This window comes from Littorina saxatilis, linkage group LG7 (assembly GCF_037325665.1).
Source record: "Littorina saxatilis isolate snail1 linkage group LG7, US_GU_Lsax_2.0, whole genome shotgun sequence".
Classification (NCBI taxonomy): Eukaryota; Metazoa; Mollusca; class Gastropoda; order Littorinimorpha; family Littorinidae; genus Littorina; species Littorina saxatilis.
Window position 1 is genome coordinate 43,287,852 of NC_090251.1, and position 14,135 is coordinate 43,301,986.

Genomic DNA, 14,135 nt, shown 5'->3' on the forward strand with positions numbered 1-14,135 from the left:
CAAACTGGGTCATCAGCTCCTCGCAAACCAGACAGCGAGACTGCTTAACTGAAGTCGTGCTCTGTCAAGAAAAACACCTGTGCTCTGGCTTGTATGTTCTTGTTGTTGTCAGTCTGTGCATGTTGTCTTATTTTGTTTACTTTTAGTCAATTTTAGATTACATGTGTTAACATAGACGGGGAATGGAGACGAGGGTCTTGGTGTGTGTGTGTGTGTGTGTGTGTGTGTGCCGGTGTGTGTGTGTGCCGGCCTACTCTTAAAAGATCGAAATTGTTCTCTTCCGGCATTCATGTGCCTTGTTCAATATCGGGTTCCCTTGCCTCTGAACTTCTGTACACACTAAGTCGCTGGCTGATGATCGATGATGCTTCTGTCCCACAGAACTTGGTCCATTAGGGAGTTGATTTGTTGGTTCGCTAGTTAAGTCGCTGGCTAAGGAAGCGATTGCTCTTTATCCTTGTGTTCGTTCCGGGTCACTGACCACCAAGCGACAATCCCATCTCAAGGCAGCTGACGCATCTTATGTATTTTATTACCCTGATGGCAAAATCGTTTCAGTTATACGCTCATGAAGGACTCGGCCCGCTGAGGCCCCCCAACAAGCGCGATAACATCAAATTCAAAACCGCGACACAATCATGAATTATCAAATGGTGCCGATGGCCGCAGTGTGTCATAAAAGTTCATAACAGGCTTTAAATATGCCCTGTTTGCTTTTTGTCCGGCCACGGCCGTTCCGCTCGGCTAAGTGTATGTTGAATAATTACTAGTGCAGAGACTCGGCATCTGAACCTCGATGGGTCGTATGCACTGACAATTCGCAATATGAGTTTGTCCCCTTTACGCTCTTTTGCCCGCCGAGAGTAAAGATATAATAATTAAAAAAATAATTAAAAAAACAATTTAAAAAAAAAGGGAAAAGAATGTCGTGTATGCACTCGCGGGCTGTCCGGACCCACGTCTGTTTAAGTAGCACGTACGCACAGGTCTGACTTCGACTGACTGACTATTGGGACACATTGGCCTATCTTGGGACAGGTAGGGTTAATATGTTATGTGGGGGGGACATAACACTAGACAAACATACAGACAAAAAACACATATAGGAACGGTGTGTTATTCCGGAATCTATTGTTGCGGTATTTCAAATGAAAATGATGTTGACGTTTTTGTTGGAGATCGTTAGCTTAGTTTGTTGGATATAGTCGGATGGAAAAGAATATCTTGGGGTGGAGAGTTTGTGTGCGTATGTGCTTTAAAAAAAAAATTATAATGTGTGACACACTGGTGTCTCAACGTAGGAACACTGCACCGTTATGGGCCGGGATCCAGCAATGTTCTATTAACACACACTCAATTTTCACAGATGCACATAATCAATCAGCGCAGACTCATTCTCGCGTCACTCCTTAATTATCCCAATAGGTTTGCATTAGAATTTGGAAGGAAAGAGTGGAACATTAGGTCCTTGAATTCTACGCCATCATGGCAAAGCGAATAATGGCATATATCCACAGGTCCTCAATGATAATCACTGAAGCGTAATGTCCAGCAGGTTGCTTCAAATTAAAGAAAGAAGGTGAAGGGGCTGGGAGTGGGCTGCAAACCACATGTCCGCTAAGGTTAGGGTGCATTAGACGCCCCCCCCCACCCCCGCTCACGTCAGAATGTGTGTCCAATTACAGAGCGAAAGGGGGGGAAATAGAAGTTTGCAAAGGTACGCAACTCTGCAAACAGCGTACATTCATACGGTGCATGTATTGTGATAAGTACGGTAACGCGTTACACCTGCGCATTCCTCGCGCACAAGTTGCGGCACACTGCACATGGTGTACTGGTTCCCGTAATGTTTGTGTCTACTTGTTGTTCAGTCGCCCAACGCGGCACGGTAGCTGCCGAACCGTTTGACATGTTCGCATTCCCTATAATTTCAATAGGTATGGATCCAAAGATGCATCGCAGTGGCAGCTAGGAAGTTTTTTTCTTATTGAAAAACTTGGGAAACTGCGGTAAATTACTATGCATCTCGCTGATTCGAATGAAATAGGCATGCCAGTGTAATTAACCCGGCAGTAGCTAGAAAGGGAAGGTCATGTTGAAGTCAAAGTTTTCCCCTGAGAGCAAGGTCTAGTACCTAAATTATACTACAATGCTGTCCTCATGACCGACTGTCTCTCAAAGTCGGGAAAGCCATAGTGAACCGACTGAACTTGGCCTATCACGCACTCGCAGTAGTTTATGTTCAAATCAACCAGTCGCTGAACGAGACTGGAGAATGATGTTATTCGTTGCAAAACATTTCAAAGTAGGTCAAGGCTGAGAAAAACAAATGTCGTCACAGACTCAGTTCTACATTTTTTTTTGGGGGGGGGGGGGAGGGGGGGGGGGGGGTCTCACACCGATGTAGGTCGAAATGATGTGGGCAGCGTTCCGGCGGAATATGTAGGCCTACCGCGCGAATCATTTTTCTTTCTTTCATTTTACCCTTCAAAGACGTATTTCACGGCAAAAGCACAGGCACTTGATACCATTTTTGAGGCCAAGACTTGAAAACAAAAATCATGATATTGGACAGCGGCACGAGACATTTGAACCCCACACAATAAATAAGCATGTACGCCTCGGCATGCAAATGAATATATATAATATAAATATATACAATTTGATACACTGAAATGAAAAAATAAAATGAAAAAAACAAATAAACCGGCCACCATGACAGCCGGAACGACATGCACATAACCCAGTAGATGTATCGATTGAACACTGGATTTTCGTTCATTTTGAGCCATGTGACGCTCAAGAATTCTGAAAAACGCAAATAACGTATATTAACTTCGGTCTGAATTTGATCAGAGAAAGAAGAATACAGGTGTAACACCGTCGAAACCGGGGCGAGGGAAGTTGTGTGTGTGCATGTTTGAATGCGGCACGCGACGGTAGTGACGGTGTGTGCGGCACCGTTTGTGTGCGCGCATGGGCGAGCGTGCGTGTGTGCGTGTGTGTGTGTGTGTGAGGAAGATCAGTGTAGGCCAGAACGGCTGTATTCTTTTTTTTGCTTAGTGTTTCGAGTCGTTGTGCCACCTCTCTGGCTGCACAAGGATGTGACGACGGTGACTGATTGTGTTGCACCAGCTGTGATTTTTACATTTAGTCAAGTTTTGACTAAATGTTTTAACATAGAGGGGGGAATCGAGACGAGGGTCGTGGTGTATGTGTGTGTGTCTGTCTGTCTGTCTGTGTGTGTGTGTAGAGCGATTCAGACTAAACTACTGGACCGATCTTTATGAAATTTGACATGAGAGTTCCTGGGTATGATATCCCCGGACTTTTTTTCATTTTTTCGATAAATACCTTTGATGACGTCATATCCGGCTTTTTGTAAAAGTTGAGGCGGCACTGTCACACCCTCATTTTTCAATTAAATTGATTGAAATTTTGGCAAAGCATTCTTCGACGAAGGCCGGGGTTTGGTATTGCATTTCAGCTTGGTGGCTTAAAAACTAATGAGTGAGTTTGGTCATTAAAAATCGGAAACTTGTAATTAAAATTATTTTTTTTATTAAACGATCCAAAAACAATTTCATCTTATTCTTCGTCATTTTCTGATTCCAAAAACATATACATATGTTATATTTGGATTAAAAACAATCTCTGAAAATTAAAAATATAAAAATTATGATCAAAATTAAATTTCCGAAATCGATTCAAAAACTATTTCATCTTATTCCTTGTCGGTTCCTGATTCCAAAAACATATAGATATGATATGTTTGGATTAAAAACACGCTCAGAAAGTTAAAACGAAGAGAGCTACAGTAAAGCGTGCTATGAAGCACAGCGCAACCGCTGCCGCGCCAAACAGGCTCGTCACTTTCACTGCCTTTTGCACTAGCGGCGGACTACGTTCAGTTTCATTCTGTGAGTTCCACAGCTTGACTAAATGTAGTAATTTCGCCTTACGCGACTTGTTATTTCTTTACACTGAAAGCTGGCGCCTGTTGATGACTGAGGAAGCGATCGAAAGACTTCCATCCAAAGCCCTTGTATGACGCACTGTGACTGTGACCTGATCATAGCACACGGCCATACGGGGTCATTGAAATTAGGTGTGTCACTGTGTGTGTGTGTGTGTGCGCGTGTATGTGTTCGTGCGTGTGTGTGTGTGTGTGTCTCTCTCTCTCTCTCTCTCTCTCTCTCTCTCTCTCTCTCTCTCTCTCTCTCTCTCTCTCTGTAGGCTTACCAGGCTGTGTGTGTGCGTGTAAGTGTGTGTGCCGTTGGTGTGTGTCTGCCGGTGTGTGTGTATGTCTCTCTCTCTCTCCCTCTGGCTCTCTCTCTCTCTCTCCGATGTAGGCTTATCTGTATGTGTGTGTGAAGTGTGTGTGTGTGTGTGTGTCAGTGTGTGTGTGTGCGGTGTGTGCGAGGTGTATGTGTGTGTGTGTGTGTGCGGCCAGTGTGTGTGACGGTACGGTGTGTCACAGTCTCGCTCCTCTCTGTATGCTTACCTGTGTGTCTGTGTCTGTCACAAGTTTGTGTGTACATATCGTGTGTGTGTGTGTGTGTGTGTGTGTGTGTGTGTGTGTGTCTGTGTGTTTGTAGTACATATAATCTGTGTGTGCGCGAGGCACGCACGTGTGTGTGTCAGTGTTTGTACGTACGTGTGTGTGTGTGTGTGTGTGTGTGTGTGTGTGTGTTTGTGTGTGTGTGTGTGTGTGTGTGTGTGTGTGTGTGTGTGTGTGTGTGTGTGTGTGCCTGCACGGTGTGTGTGTGTTTGTGTTAGTGTGTGTGTGTGTGTGTATATATATGACTAAGTGCCAAAAGGTGCTCACAGAACAGAAGACGACTTTGTTTTACAATAAAAATGTTTCTAAAAACGTGTGTCTGCTGAAAATTGGTGTGTGTGTGGATGAATGTGCGAAAAGATAGTGGACATAATTTCGTGTGTCTGACTTGAACGGTTTTGAAGTTATCTTTGTTTAAAGTCAAAAATAACGCCAAAACCGGCCATCTGAAAACGGACATCGTGATACCTCGTGTTTTGAATATGCCACAGAAAAATAACAAGAAGCACAAATGAATTGCATTTAGTTTGATTGAATGCCTGAAACATCGCTTTACAGACGAGACCAAACGTCAAATCTAAATCTCGAGAGAATTTTTTTTTTTTCGATAACCGAATTTTAAGGTGTCGCACGCAAGATGTGTCGTCATCACGGCATACATTTTTCAATCGCAGATATTTATTAAATTTCTTTTTCAAAAACTCTGGAATTGATGTCGACACGTCAAGCGATGACGGTGTATCAAACTGCTGTCTTTCAAGTAATCCAGCAAAGACTGCAGAACTTTTGAACAGCATTTTTGAAAACGATTTGAAAATTTCGTCATATCTTGCGTGCGACAAAATGTTCGGTAATTAACGGTTATTTTCTTTTAAAAACAAAATTTACATGTACAAAGATCTACTTCATCTACGGAACCACGTGACACATTCTGTGTTCAAAATTTGTGAAGAAATCACGAACCACGAATGCGCTATCAAGTGTTGAAATTATGTCGTCAACATCTTTTCAGATCTTGCGTGCGACACCATCTTGCGTTCAACATAAAATGTCACTACCTTATCGAGTTTAATGGGTAAAACTAACTATTTGTTGTCTTAGTTTAATCTTCTTAATTAAAAGCGTAATAAAACCGAACTTCCAAGATGAATTTTAATTGAGATTAGCGAAAGAGCGGGCACGCAAGTCGACCTTAAAGTAAAAGAATGATAACACGAGCGTTTGTCGTGTTGTCTTGCGTGCAACACATTGTCCAAAAAGGAAAATGTATATTTTTCTCAGACGATTTTTAAGTTGAAACCTTGAAACTTCACACACATTTGGGGTTTAATCGCCCCCATGCATGGTAAAAGTCTTGTTGACCCTTGTCAGATTTCAAGGTCACGGCTGGGTCACATGTGGTTCAGAAAACGGATGAAACATATTTTTTCAGAGATTTTTGAAGCTAGAACCTTCAAACTTCAAACAACGCTTTTGCTTAATGATTGTTCAACATGGAGAATTCAAGGTTGATCCTTGAGAAATGTGAAGGTCATAGCAGGGTCTCGTGTGGGTAAAAAAAAAAGGAAATTGTATTGAACTTCAATTTATATAAAACCAGAGTCTGGTTGATCTGTTTTAAGATTTAAGGTCAAATCTGTTATTTAAGGTCAAATCAAATAGAAATTTGTTGATGCTTAAATCTTTGAAACTTCCAACAGGTTTGAGGTTTGACAACTTCTGGACTTTGAAATCTGGTATGGTTGATCCTGGTAATATTAATTGGTCAAAACATCAAGATCAACAATTATAAAATAAGCACTTTCACCAATGTCAAGTGAGCAATAGCAGCAAACGTGAGTCTTATAAAGATTATCACTTTTTGTGTGACCTCAACTTGACCCCTCTGAATGCTCTCAATCATGGAAATTGACCACACTTTGATTATAACCAAACAACATCAAAACTTTGGAATGTGTGAAGTTTCAAAGGTGTTGCTTAAAAGGCGTTCGTGAAAATGACAATTGTATGTGTCTGACTTCAATGCGACCCCGCTGCGACCTTGACGTTTGATTTTATCAACCAGACTTTCATCATGTGTGAATGACTTCAAACACTATAAAACTAGTTGAAGAAATTGACAATTTTTCAAAGTTTAAGCCAGATGGCACTGCTGTGACCTTGAAATTTGACAAACATTAACCAGGCGGTCACCTTTTTTAGAAAATATCCTTAAAGGATCTTTAACCTTACTGTGACCTTGGAATTTGATGAGGTTTAATTTAACTTGCGTAGTGTGCCAAGTTTCAAGGCCCTAGCTTCAAAAACATATGAGAAAATCTCATTGAAAAATGTATATGTTTGACCTCAACGCGACCCTGCTGTGACCTTGACTTTTTCAACCAGACTTTAATCGTGTGTGAACATTATACACTAGAACTGTGTGTATTTTCAAAGCTCGTGCTATAAACGCGCTGAATAAATTGAAAATATTCCACATTTGGACCAGATGTGACCCCGCTGTGACCTTGAACTTTGACAAAGATTAACCAGCAGGTCACTTTTAATGAGGTTTTATAAAAATGCTGAAAGTATGTGAAGTATGTAAAGTCTAACTGATCTAGTATTAAAACATGTAAGACGTGACAACGACAATTTTCCAGTTTGCAAAGGAAATTTAACCTCGCTGTGACCTTGAAATTCAATGTTGTTTAATGTGATGTGCACCATACCTGGAGGTCATTATACTTTGGTTGTGTGCCAAGTTTCAAAGCCCTAGCTTTAAAAACGTGCGAGATAACCTTAATGCTATGACTCAGTGCCGTTTTGAATGATATAACGAACAAAATTATCGTTATTTGTAAAATCATTTGGGTAAATTTATCTTTTCTTTTCGTAATTGGGTTCCAGCATCTGTTGTCTTAACAAAAATCACAATATCAGTCGTGTTTGTCAACTGTTATTTTTTAGCCCCTTTGTCCGCTTTTCGTGCGCACCTTTTGGCACTTAGTCATATATATATATCAGTGTGTGTGTCAGTGCCGGTGTGTGTGTGTCAGTGTGTGTGTGTGTGTGCGTGTGTGTGTGTGTGGTTGTGCACTGCAGGTGCGTTTACACTGAAAAAAGTCGCGGCGAAAGTGTTGTTTGGACAGCTGCTGTCTATCGTTCTATTCTCTTCCTACCGAGATGTCACTGAGAGTACTGCGTATGTTAAAGGAAATGAATACTATTAATCTGTTCGTTTGGGGGGGGGGGGGGGGGGGCGGGCGGAGTGTCTGGGGAATTTGACGAATCTGAAGAATGTGTGAAATCCACTAGCTATACCTTAATCCAGACGAACATGGCACGATATGCTCGGAAACGCACCACTGTGACATGTTTGTCAATAAATCATAGTGAATGAATGAGCTTCAGGGCGCTGCTTTTCTCCGGTGCTGGTTACAATGGTAGTCCAGCCGCGCTGGCTGGTGGCAAGACGCAAAGCGCCGTCATTTGCGCGGCGGCCTTGTAACCAGCATCACGTGCACAATCAAGGGAAGTAAGTCAATTAGAATTTTCAGATTTTTAATGACTTTACTCATTATTCATTTTTAAGCTTCCAAGCGGAAACACAATCCCAAAGTCTGGGCTTTGTCAAAGATTGCTTGACCAAAATTACAATCGAAAATTAGGGTGTTACAGTCCAGCCTCAACATTCACAAAATGCCGGATGTGACGTCATCAAAGACATGTATCGAACAAATGAAGAAACAGTCTGGGGACTCGTCATTTGCAGGAACTCTCATGTACAGTTTCATGAAGATCAGTCCAGCAGTTTTCTCTGAATCGCTCAACACACACGCAAACACACCACCACCACCACCTTTTAACTAGACGTGTGGGACAGTAGTAGGCCCTACACTTTGTAAACACTATCTAGTGTTTACCATGTGTGCTACATTTGTTTAGTAGATTTATATGGCATGTCGAAGAATGTTCACACCTGGTTACAAAAAATGTGTTCGAAAGTGGAACACTTCAATTTACAGTGAAGTTGGCGGTTCTTCTTCTTCTTCAGCGTTCCAGAATTTTCTGGTTACGTGTGAGCTCGTTTGCCCATTTGGGTTCCCCACACTATACTCTGAGAGCATAGTCAGCTCACTCCGCTTTCGTTGAGTAGGCATGCTGGGTATTTTCGTGTTTCCATAACTCACCGAACTCTGACATGAATTACAGGATCTTTTCCGTGCGCACTTGGTCTTGTGCTTGCGTGTACACACGAAGGGGGTTAAGTCACTAGCAGGTCTGCACATAAGTTGACCTGGGAGATCGGAAAAATCTCCACTCTTAACCCACCAGGCGGCAGCGACCGGGATTCGAACACAAGACCTTCCGATTAGGAGGCCGACGTCTTACCACCACGCCACTGCGCCCGTCATTGGCGGTTCAATTTACAGTGAAGTTGGCGGTTCAATTTAGGCTACAGTGAAGTTGGCGGTTCAATGAAACACTGAGATTCTGTGATAAGTCAGGCACAGGAAAATGAGTACTGTATGTAAATAGTGGACCAGTAGGATGACAGTACTGAGTAAGGGTCGTATGCAGAGGTTGCAATGGTCAGTCGCTGGCTAGAAATACTCCAAGACGATGTAAAAGGAGGTCCCGGAGAGGAGAAGCGCTCCCAGAAAGTCGGTCATGACCAGAAGAACAGTAACTGGGCAAGAATACCCAACGTTGACGTATTTATCTGAGGAAAAAAGAAATTAAGTTCAGTTTGAGCACACACACCAATATAACACACGCACATGCACGCACGCACCCTCCAACCCACATAACGCACACGCGCCGCCACCACCAATACCAACGCGAAACACAACACTCGCTCAACACGCACCGGCGCACGCATACACACACACACACACACACACACACATACACACCACACTGACACGCAGATACACACTCATACCACCACCACCACCACCACCGAGAACAACTACCAACTCCTCAACCCAGCACCCCCAGCACCCCACCCCCCGCAACCCACTCCCTCGCCGCATCAGTCAATGTTCCATCCCCACGAACATACACAAAGCAAATGGACAAGAAAGACAATTCGCGAAAAGCGATGTCAAAACAGTCTATCTGTCGTCTTGAAAGATTGAAAGTCAACAATTTTGATCAAAAATATCACCGACATTGCCCATTGGAAACCGACGGTTGCCTTCAGCTTGTTAACTTACAACATTGGGGGGGTTGGTCGTCGCAACATGGGTACATCATCACACAAAACAAAGCCCATTGGGAACCGACATTGTTTCAGCTCGTCAATTCACCACATTGGTAGCAACATGGGCACATAACAAAACAAAAAACACAACCACTTGGGAACCAAAATTGTTTTCAGCTTGTCAATTCACCACATTGGGGGTTCGGTCGTAGCAACATGGGCACATAAAAGAAAACCCACACACAACCACTTGGGAATCAAAATTGTTTTCAGCTTGTCAACTCACCACATTTACGGATTCGTTCCTCGCAACATGTGCAGGTCACTGCACACTTCAGGTTCTTCACGCAGTTGTTGGCATACGTCGATCCTTTACATGGATAGCCGTTCTTGGCCTCTGTTAAATAGGGGACACACACACACGCACGCACGCACACACGCACGCACGCACGCACGCACACACACACACACACACACACACACACACACACACGCGCGCGTGCGCCCGAGCAAGTGATTAAGTATACACAGTATAACACACACACACACACACACACACACACACACATATATATACATACATACATACACCACGACCTTCATCTCGATTCCCCCTCTATGTTAAAACATTTAGTCAAAACTTGACTAAATGTAAAAACAGGACAAATAGAACACATTCTACATAGAATCTCTGGACTCACTGCATACTCCAGCGATGCAGGCCAACTTTTTGTCCGTGCACGTCTTGTTTTCACGACACGTCGGGATGGCACCCGACTCTTCAGCAGAGAATGCCACATCTCGTCGCCAGTCGTGTGAGGACGCTGCAAGCATACACAGTCATGCCCAGTCTATGACCCCGCTGTGACCCCAAAATTTGACGAGGGTCAACTAAACTGGGGTCACTTCGTGAGATCATCAAACTCTAAGAGTGTGCAAAGTTTCAGAGGTCCTGCTTGAAAACCTTCCGAGATAACCTCAACGTTAAGTGTTTTGTCCTCGGCCGGACAGACAGACCGGCCATACAACCGGACACATATATGCCACGACACGTCGGGATGGCATCCGACTCTTCAGCAGAGTCGGAATGCCACATCTCGTCGCCAGAGTCGTGTGAGGACGCTGCAAGCATACACAGTCATGCCCAGTCATGCGGCTACATGTAGGACGTCAGTTGGGCTTCTGCCAACATAAACTACAGGCTGAACAGTGAATGTTTAACTCATTGTCTCCCAGGTTCGGATATATCCGTACCCACTCATATGGCTCTATCTGACCAGGAACGGATATATCCGCTCAGACTGTTAGCTTCAGTCGCTTCCTGTAACGTCGATCTAACGTTTGCATTCCAGCGTGTTGATACACAGTTCCTACACAGTTACTACAATTCTGAGTGACCTGCTGCAGCACAGCTGGTCTCGGCTAAAAAAAAAAGCTTGGTCAACATAGGTGGGGTAGAAAGTGTTAACCGCCAGGTACACATATCTGGGGGTCATGCCAATACGTCCCAGTACCATTGTGTCCCAGTACCATTGCGTCCCCCCAAAATGCCGTCTCATTGCGTCCCATTAAGCAATCCCATTGGGTCCCAACACCATTGGGTCCCAGTGCCATTGCGTCCCGTACCATTGCGTCCCAACAAAATTGCGTGTCGATAGGTCCCAAGAAAATTGCATCTCGATACGTCCCATAAAGGAATCCCATTACGTCCCCGTACCATTACGTCCCAACACAATTGTTACTTGAGCAATGTTTGAACGCTGCGGTGGGCAGTGTGTGTGGGTGTGTGTGTGTGGGGGGGTGAATGGGGAGGTGAGGTGGGCACAGTGAGGTGTGGGCCGCGGAAGCGGGGACCCGCGGAAGGGGGGATGGGGTACGTGATCATCGTGGTCAGACTAGGGGAGAGAAGGGATAGGTGGGTGTGAACAGTGATTAAGGATGGAGAAGAGATAAATAAATAAATGAATAGACATACACACAATCTGTTAAACACATTGATTTATGAGATATTTCGTTGGTCAGACAATTTTTAATTCATTATATTTTATAATCTGATGAAAGATGACAGGTCCATTTTTTAAGCAAGACCTTTAATTCAAGAGTCAAAATTTATTTTGATTTTAAGTGACAGGTAGAAGATAACATATTGCAACAAGTATTATGACCCCTTTTTTTCCTTCATGATTTTTCATAAAGAAGAAATCCCTGTCTGATTGTGCAGTTTCCAATGATTATTCGTGTTTGTCAATTATTGTTCTCCAGTCACAGAGAGAGAGAGAGAGAGAGAGAGAGAGAGAGAGAGAGAGAGAGAGAGAGAGAGAGAGAGAGAGAGAGAGAGAGAGACAAGACAAGACAAGACAAGACAAGACAAGACAAAGACAAATTCTTTATTAACGAGGGTAATGGCATAAGCAAACAGGTGGGTTTTTTACATCCAGCCCTCGTCCATGGGAGGGTTTCATCTTTCTTTCTTTCTTTATTTGGTGTTTAACGTCGTTTTCAACCGTTCAAGGTTATATCGCGACGGGGGAAGGGGGGGGGGGGGGGGGAGGGATGGGATAGAGCCACTTGTTAATTGTTTCTTGTTCACAAAAGCACTAATAAAAAAATTGCTCCAGGGGCTTGCAACGAAGAACAATATATGACCTTACTGGGAGAATGCAAGTTTCCAGTACAAAGGACTTAACATTTCTTACATACTGCTTGACTAAAATCTGTACAAAAATTGACTATATTCTATACAAGAAACACTTAACAAGGGTAGGTAAAAGGAAAAACAGAATCCGTTAGTCGCCTCTTACGACATGCTGGGGAGCATCGGTAAATTCTTCCCCCTAACCCGCGGGGGGGGGGGGGGGGGGGGGGGGGAGCGCTAGCGATACGCACCCGGAACCTATCGATACATCTTTTTGGTCAATGTCCGTCCACAAGTTTGTCCGACATCACCGGTACACATCTTTTTATTTTATTTTTATTTGTGAAATACTGCAATGTACCGACACGTTTTGTAATAAAAGTGCGTTTTGTAATAAATTTATTACAAATCGTGTTCGGCTTACACACTTTTTATTACAAATCGTGTTGAACGCGTTTTGTAATAAATTTTGTGTAATCCGAACACGATTTGTAATAAATTTATTACAAAACGCACTTTTATAACAAAACGTGTCGCTACACTGCTACAGTAACATCTCAGAAATTAAATTCACTAGTATTGGGACCTAATGGTACGGGGACGCAATGGCACGTAATTGTATTGGGACCTAATGGTACTGGGACGCAATGGTACTGGGACCCAATGGTATTGGGACGCAATGGTACTGGGACGCAATGGTACTGGGACGTAATGGTACTGGGACGTAATTAATGGTACTGGGACGTAATGGTATTGGGACGTATTGACATGTAGCCCATATCTGGATGGAGATAAGCATGTCAAGTTCTTGCAAGTAAAATAGATTTGTGATGAAATTCGACAGATTTTACCAACGGATTCGATTTATTCAAAAACGCACGGAGTTGAAGAAGAAGAAGAAAAAGATCACAAGTTAATGGGGACTGTTGTTGTTGTTGTTTTTTCAGGTGGGTTTTTTTCTTCGTGGTTTTTGAGTGTCTACGCAAATGACTATTAGGGGAGACGTTCCTAAACGAAGATTTAGGAGCAGATCATAGGCAATATTGACATGGAAAAAAAGCAAAGAGTTTGTCAGTGATCGGTCTCATACTTACCTTTCGATATAAGCATTACCAAGACCACTAGGAGTCCGACGACCGTCTTCGTTGAGGAACGAGTCTTGTCACACGACTCCATATTTGCATCTTGTGTTCCTTCAAAACAATTGTGTCATTCATGACGTCATGCAACACTTACATCATTTTAAAAACGACGTCACTGCGACTCAGGTTCATATTCTCTCATGACCTTTGTCGAAAACAATCTCTAAAATCAGTGCTTATAAATCATTCTCTTCAGACTGTTTCCGCGTAGCCTTCACATACTGTTGTTGTCTATGTTACTAAGAGTGGTTACGTCACTTTGTCATTGATTTTGATCGAACACGCAGGAACATGAACCTGACGCGTGTTTCTTTCAGGCGAGATATTCTTTCGGCTAGCCGCTCGCGAAGCTCTCTCCCCCTCTCTTTCTCTCCCTCCCCCTCTCTCTCTCTCTCCCTCTCTCTCTCCCTCCCCCCTCTCTCTCTCCCTCTCTCTCTCTCTCTCCCTCTCTCTCCCTCCCCCTCTCGCTCTCTCCCTCTCTCTCTCTCTCTTATATTCTTAGGCTCCAAGGCGTTCGGTGTTATCGTTTCGTTAAACTTACATATTGTTCCAACTACCAGAAAAAGAAAACACATGTATAGAAAAACGATTTAGAAAAATGATCTCCTG

The 14,135-nt window shown here is 43.3% G+C and overlaps 1 protein-coding gene across 2 annotated transcripts; it reads right to left on the reverse strand.

Annotated features, from left to right (window-relative positions):
* Positions 1 to 8,087: 8,087 nt before the first annotated feature.
* Positions 8,088 to 13,634, reverse strand: LOC138970359 (uncharacterized). 2 transcript variants are annotated; one of them, XM_070342819.1, is made up of 4 exons: positions 13,479 to 13,618; positions 10,451 to 10,573; positions 10,036 to 10,146; positions 8,088 to 9,266 (listed from the first exon to the last, which is right to left on the reverse strand). In XM_070342819.1, exons 1-4 carry the CDS (start codon positions 13,558 to 13,560, stop codon positions 9,148 to 9,150), a joined length of 435 nt encoding a protein of 144 aa, XP_070198920.1. In that variant the 5' UTR covers positions 13,561 to 13,618; the 3' UTR covers positions 8,088 to 9,147. The 2 variants fall into 2 exon arrangements, with proteins under 2 accessions (XP_070198920.1, XP_070198922.1); XM_070342821.1 differs by lacking the exon at positions 10,036 to 10,146 and having other exon boundaries at positions 13,479 to 13,634.
* Positions 13,635 to 14,135: the final 501 nt, after the last annotated feature.

Bases quoted from the DNA above. Each gene is read 5' to 3' on its own strand.
- LOC138970359 (XM_070342819.1), bottom strand. From the start codon at position 13,560: ATGGAGTCGTGTGACAAGACTCGTTCCTCAACGAAGACGGTCGTCGGA. The intron at 10,147-10,450 runs GTGAGTCCAGAG...CCTATTTAACAG, and splicing joins CTGCATCGCTGGAGTATGCA to AGGCCAAGAACGGCTATCCA. The intron at 9,267-10,035 runs GTGAGTTGACAA...TTTTTTCCTCAG, and splicing joins GGAACGAATCCGTAAATGTG to ATAAATACGTCAACGTTGGG.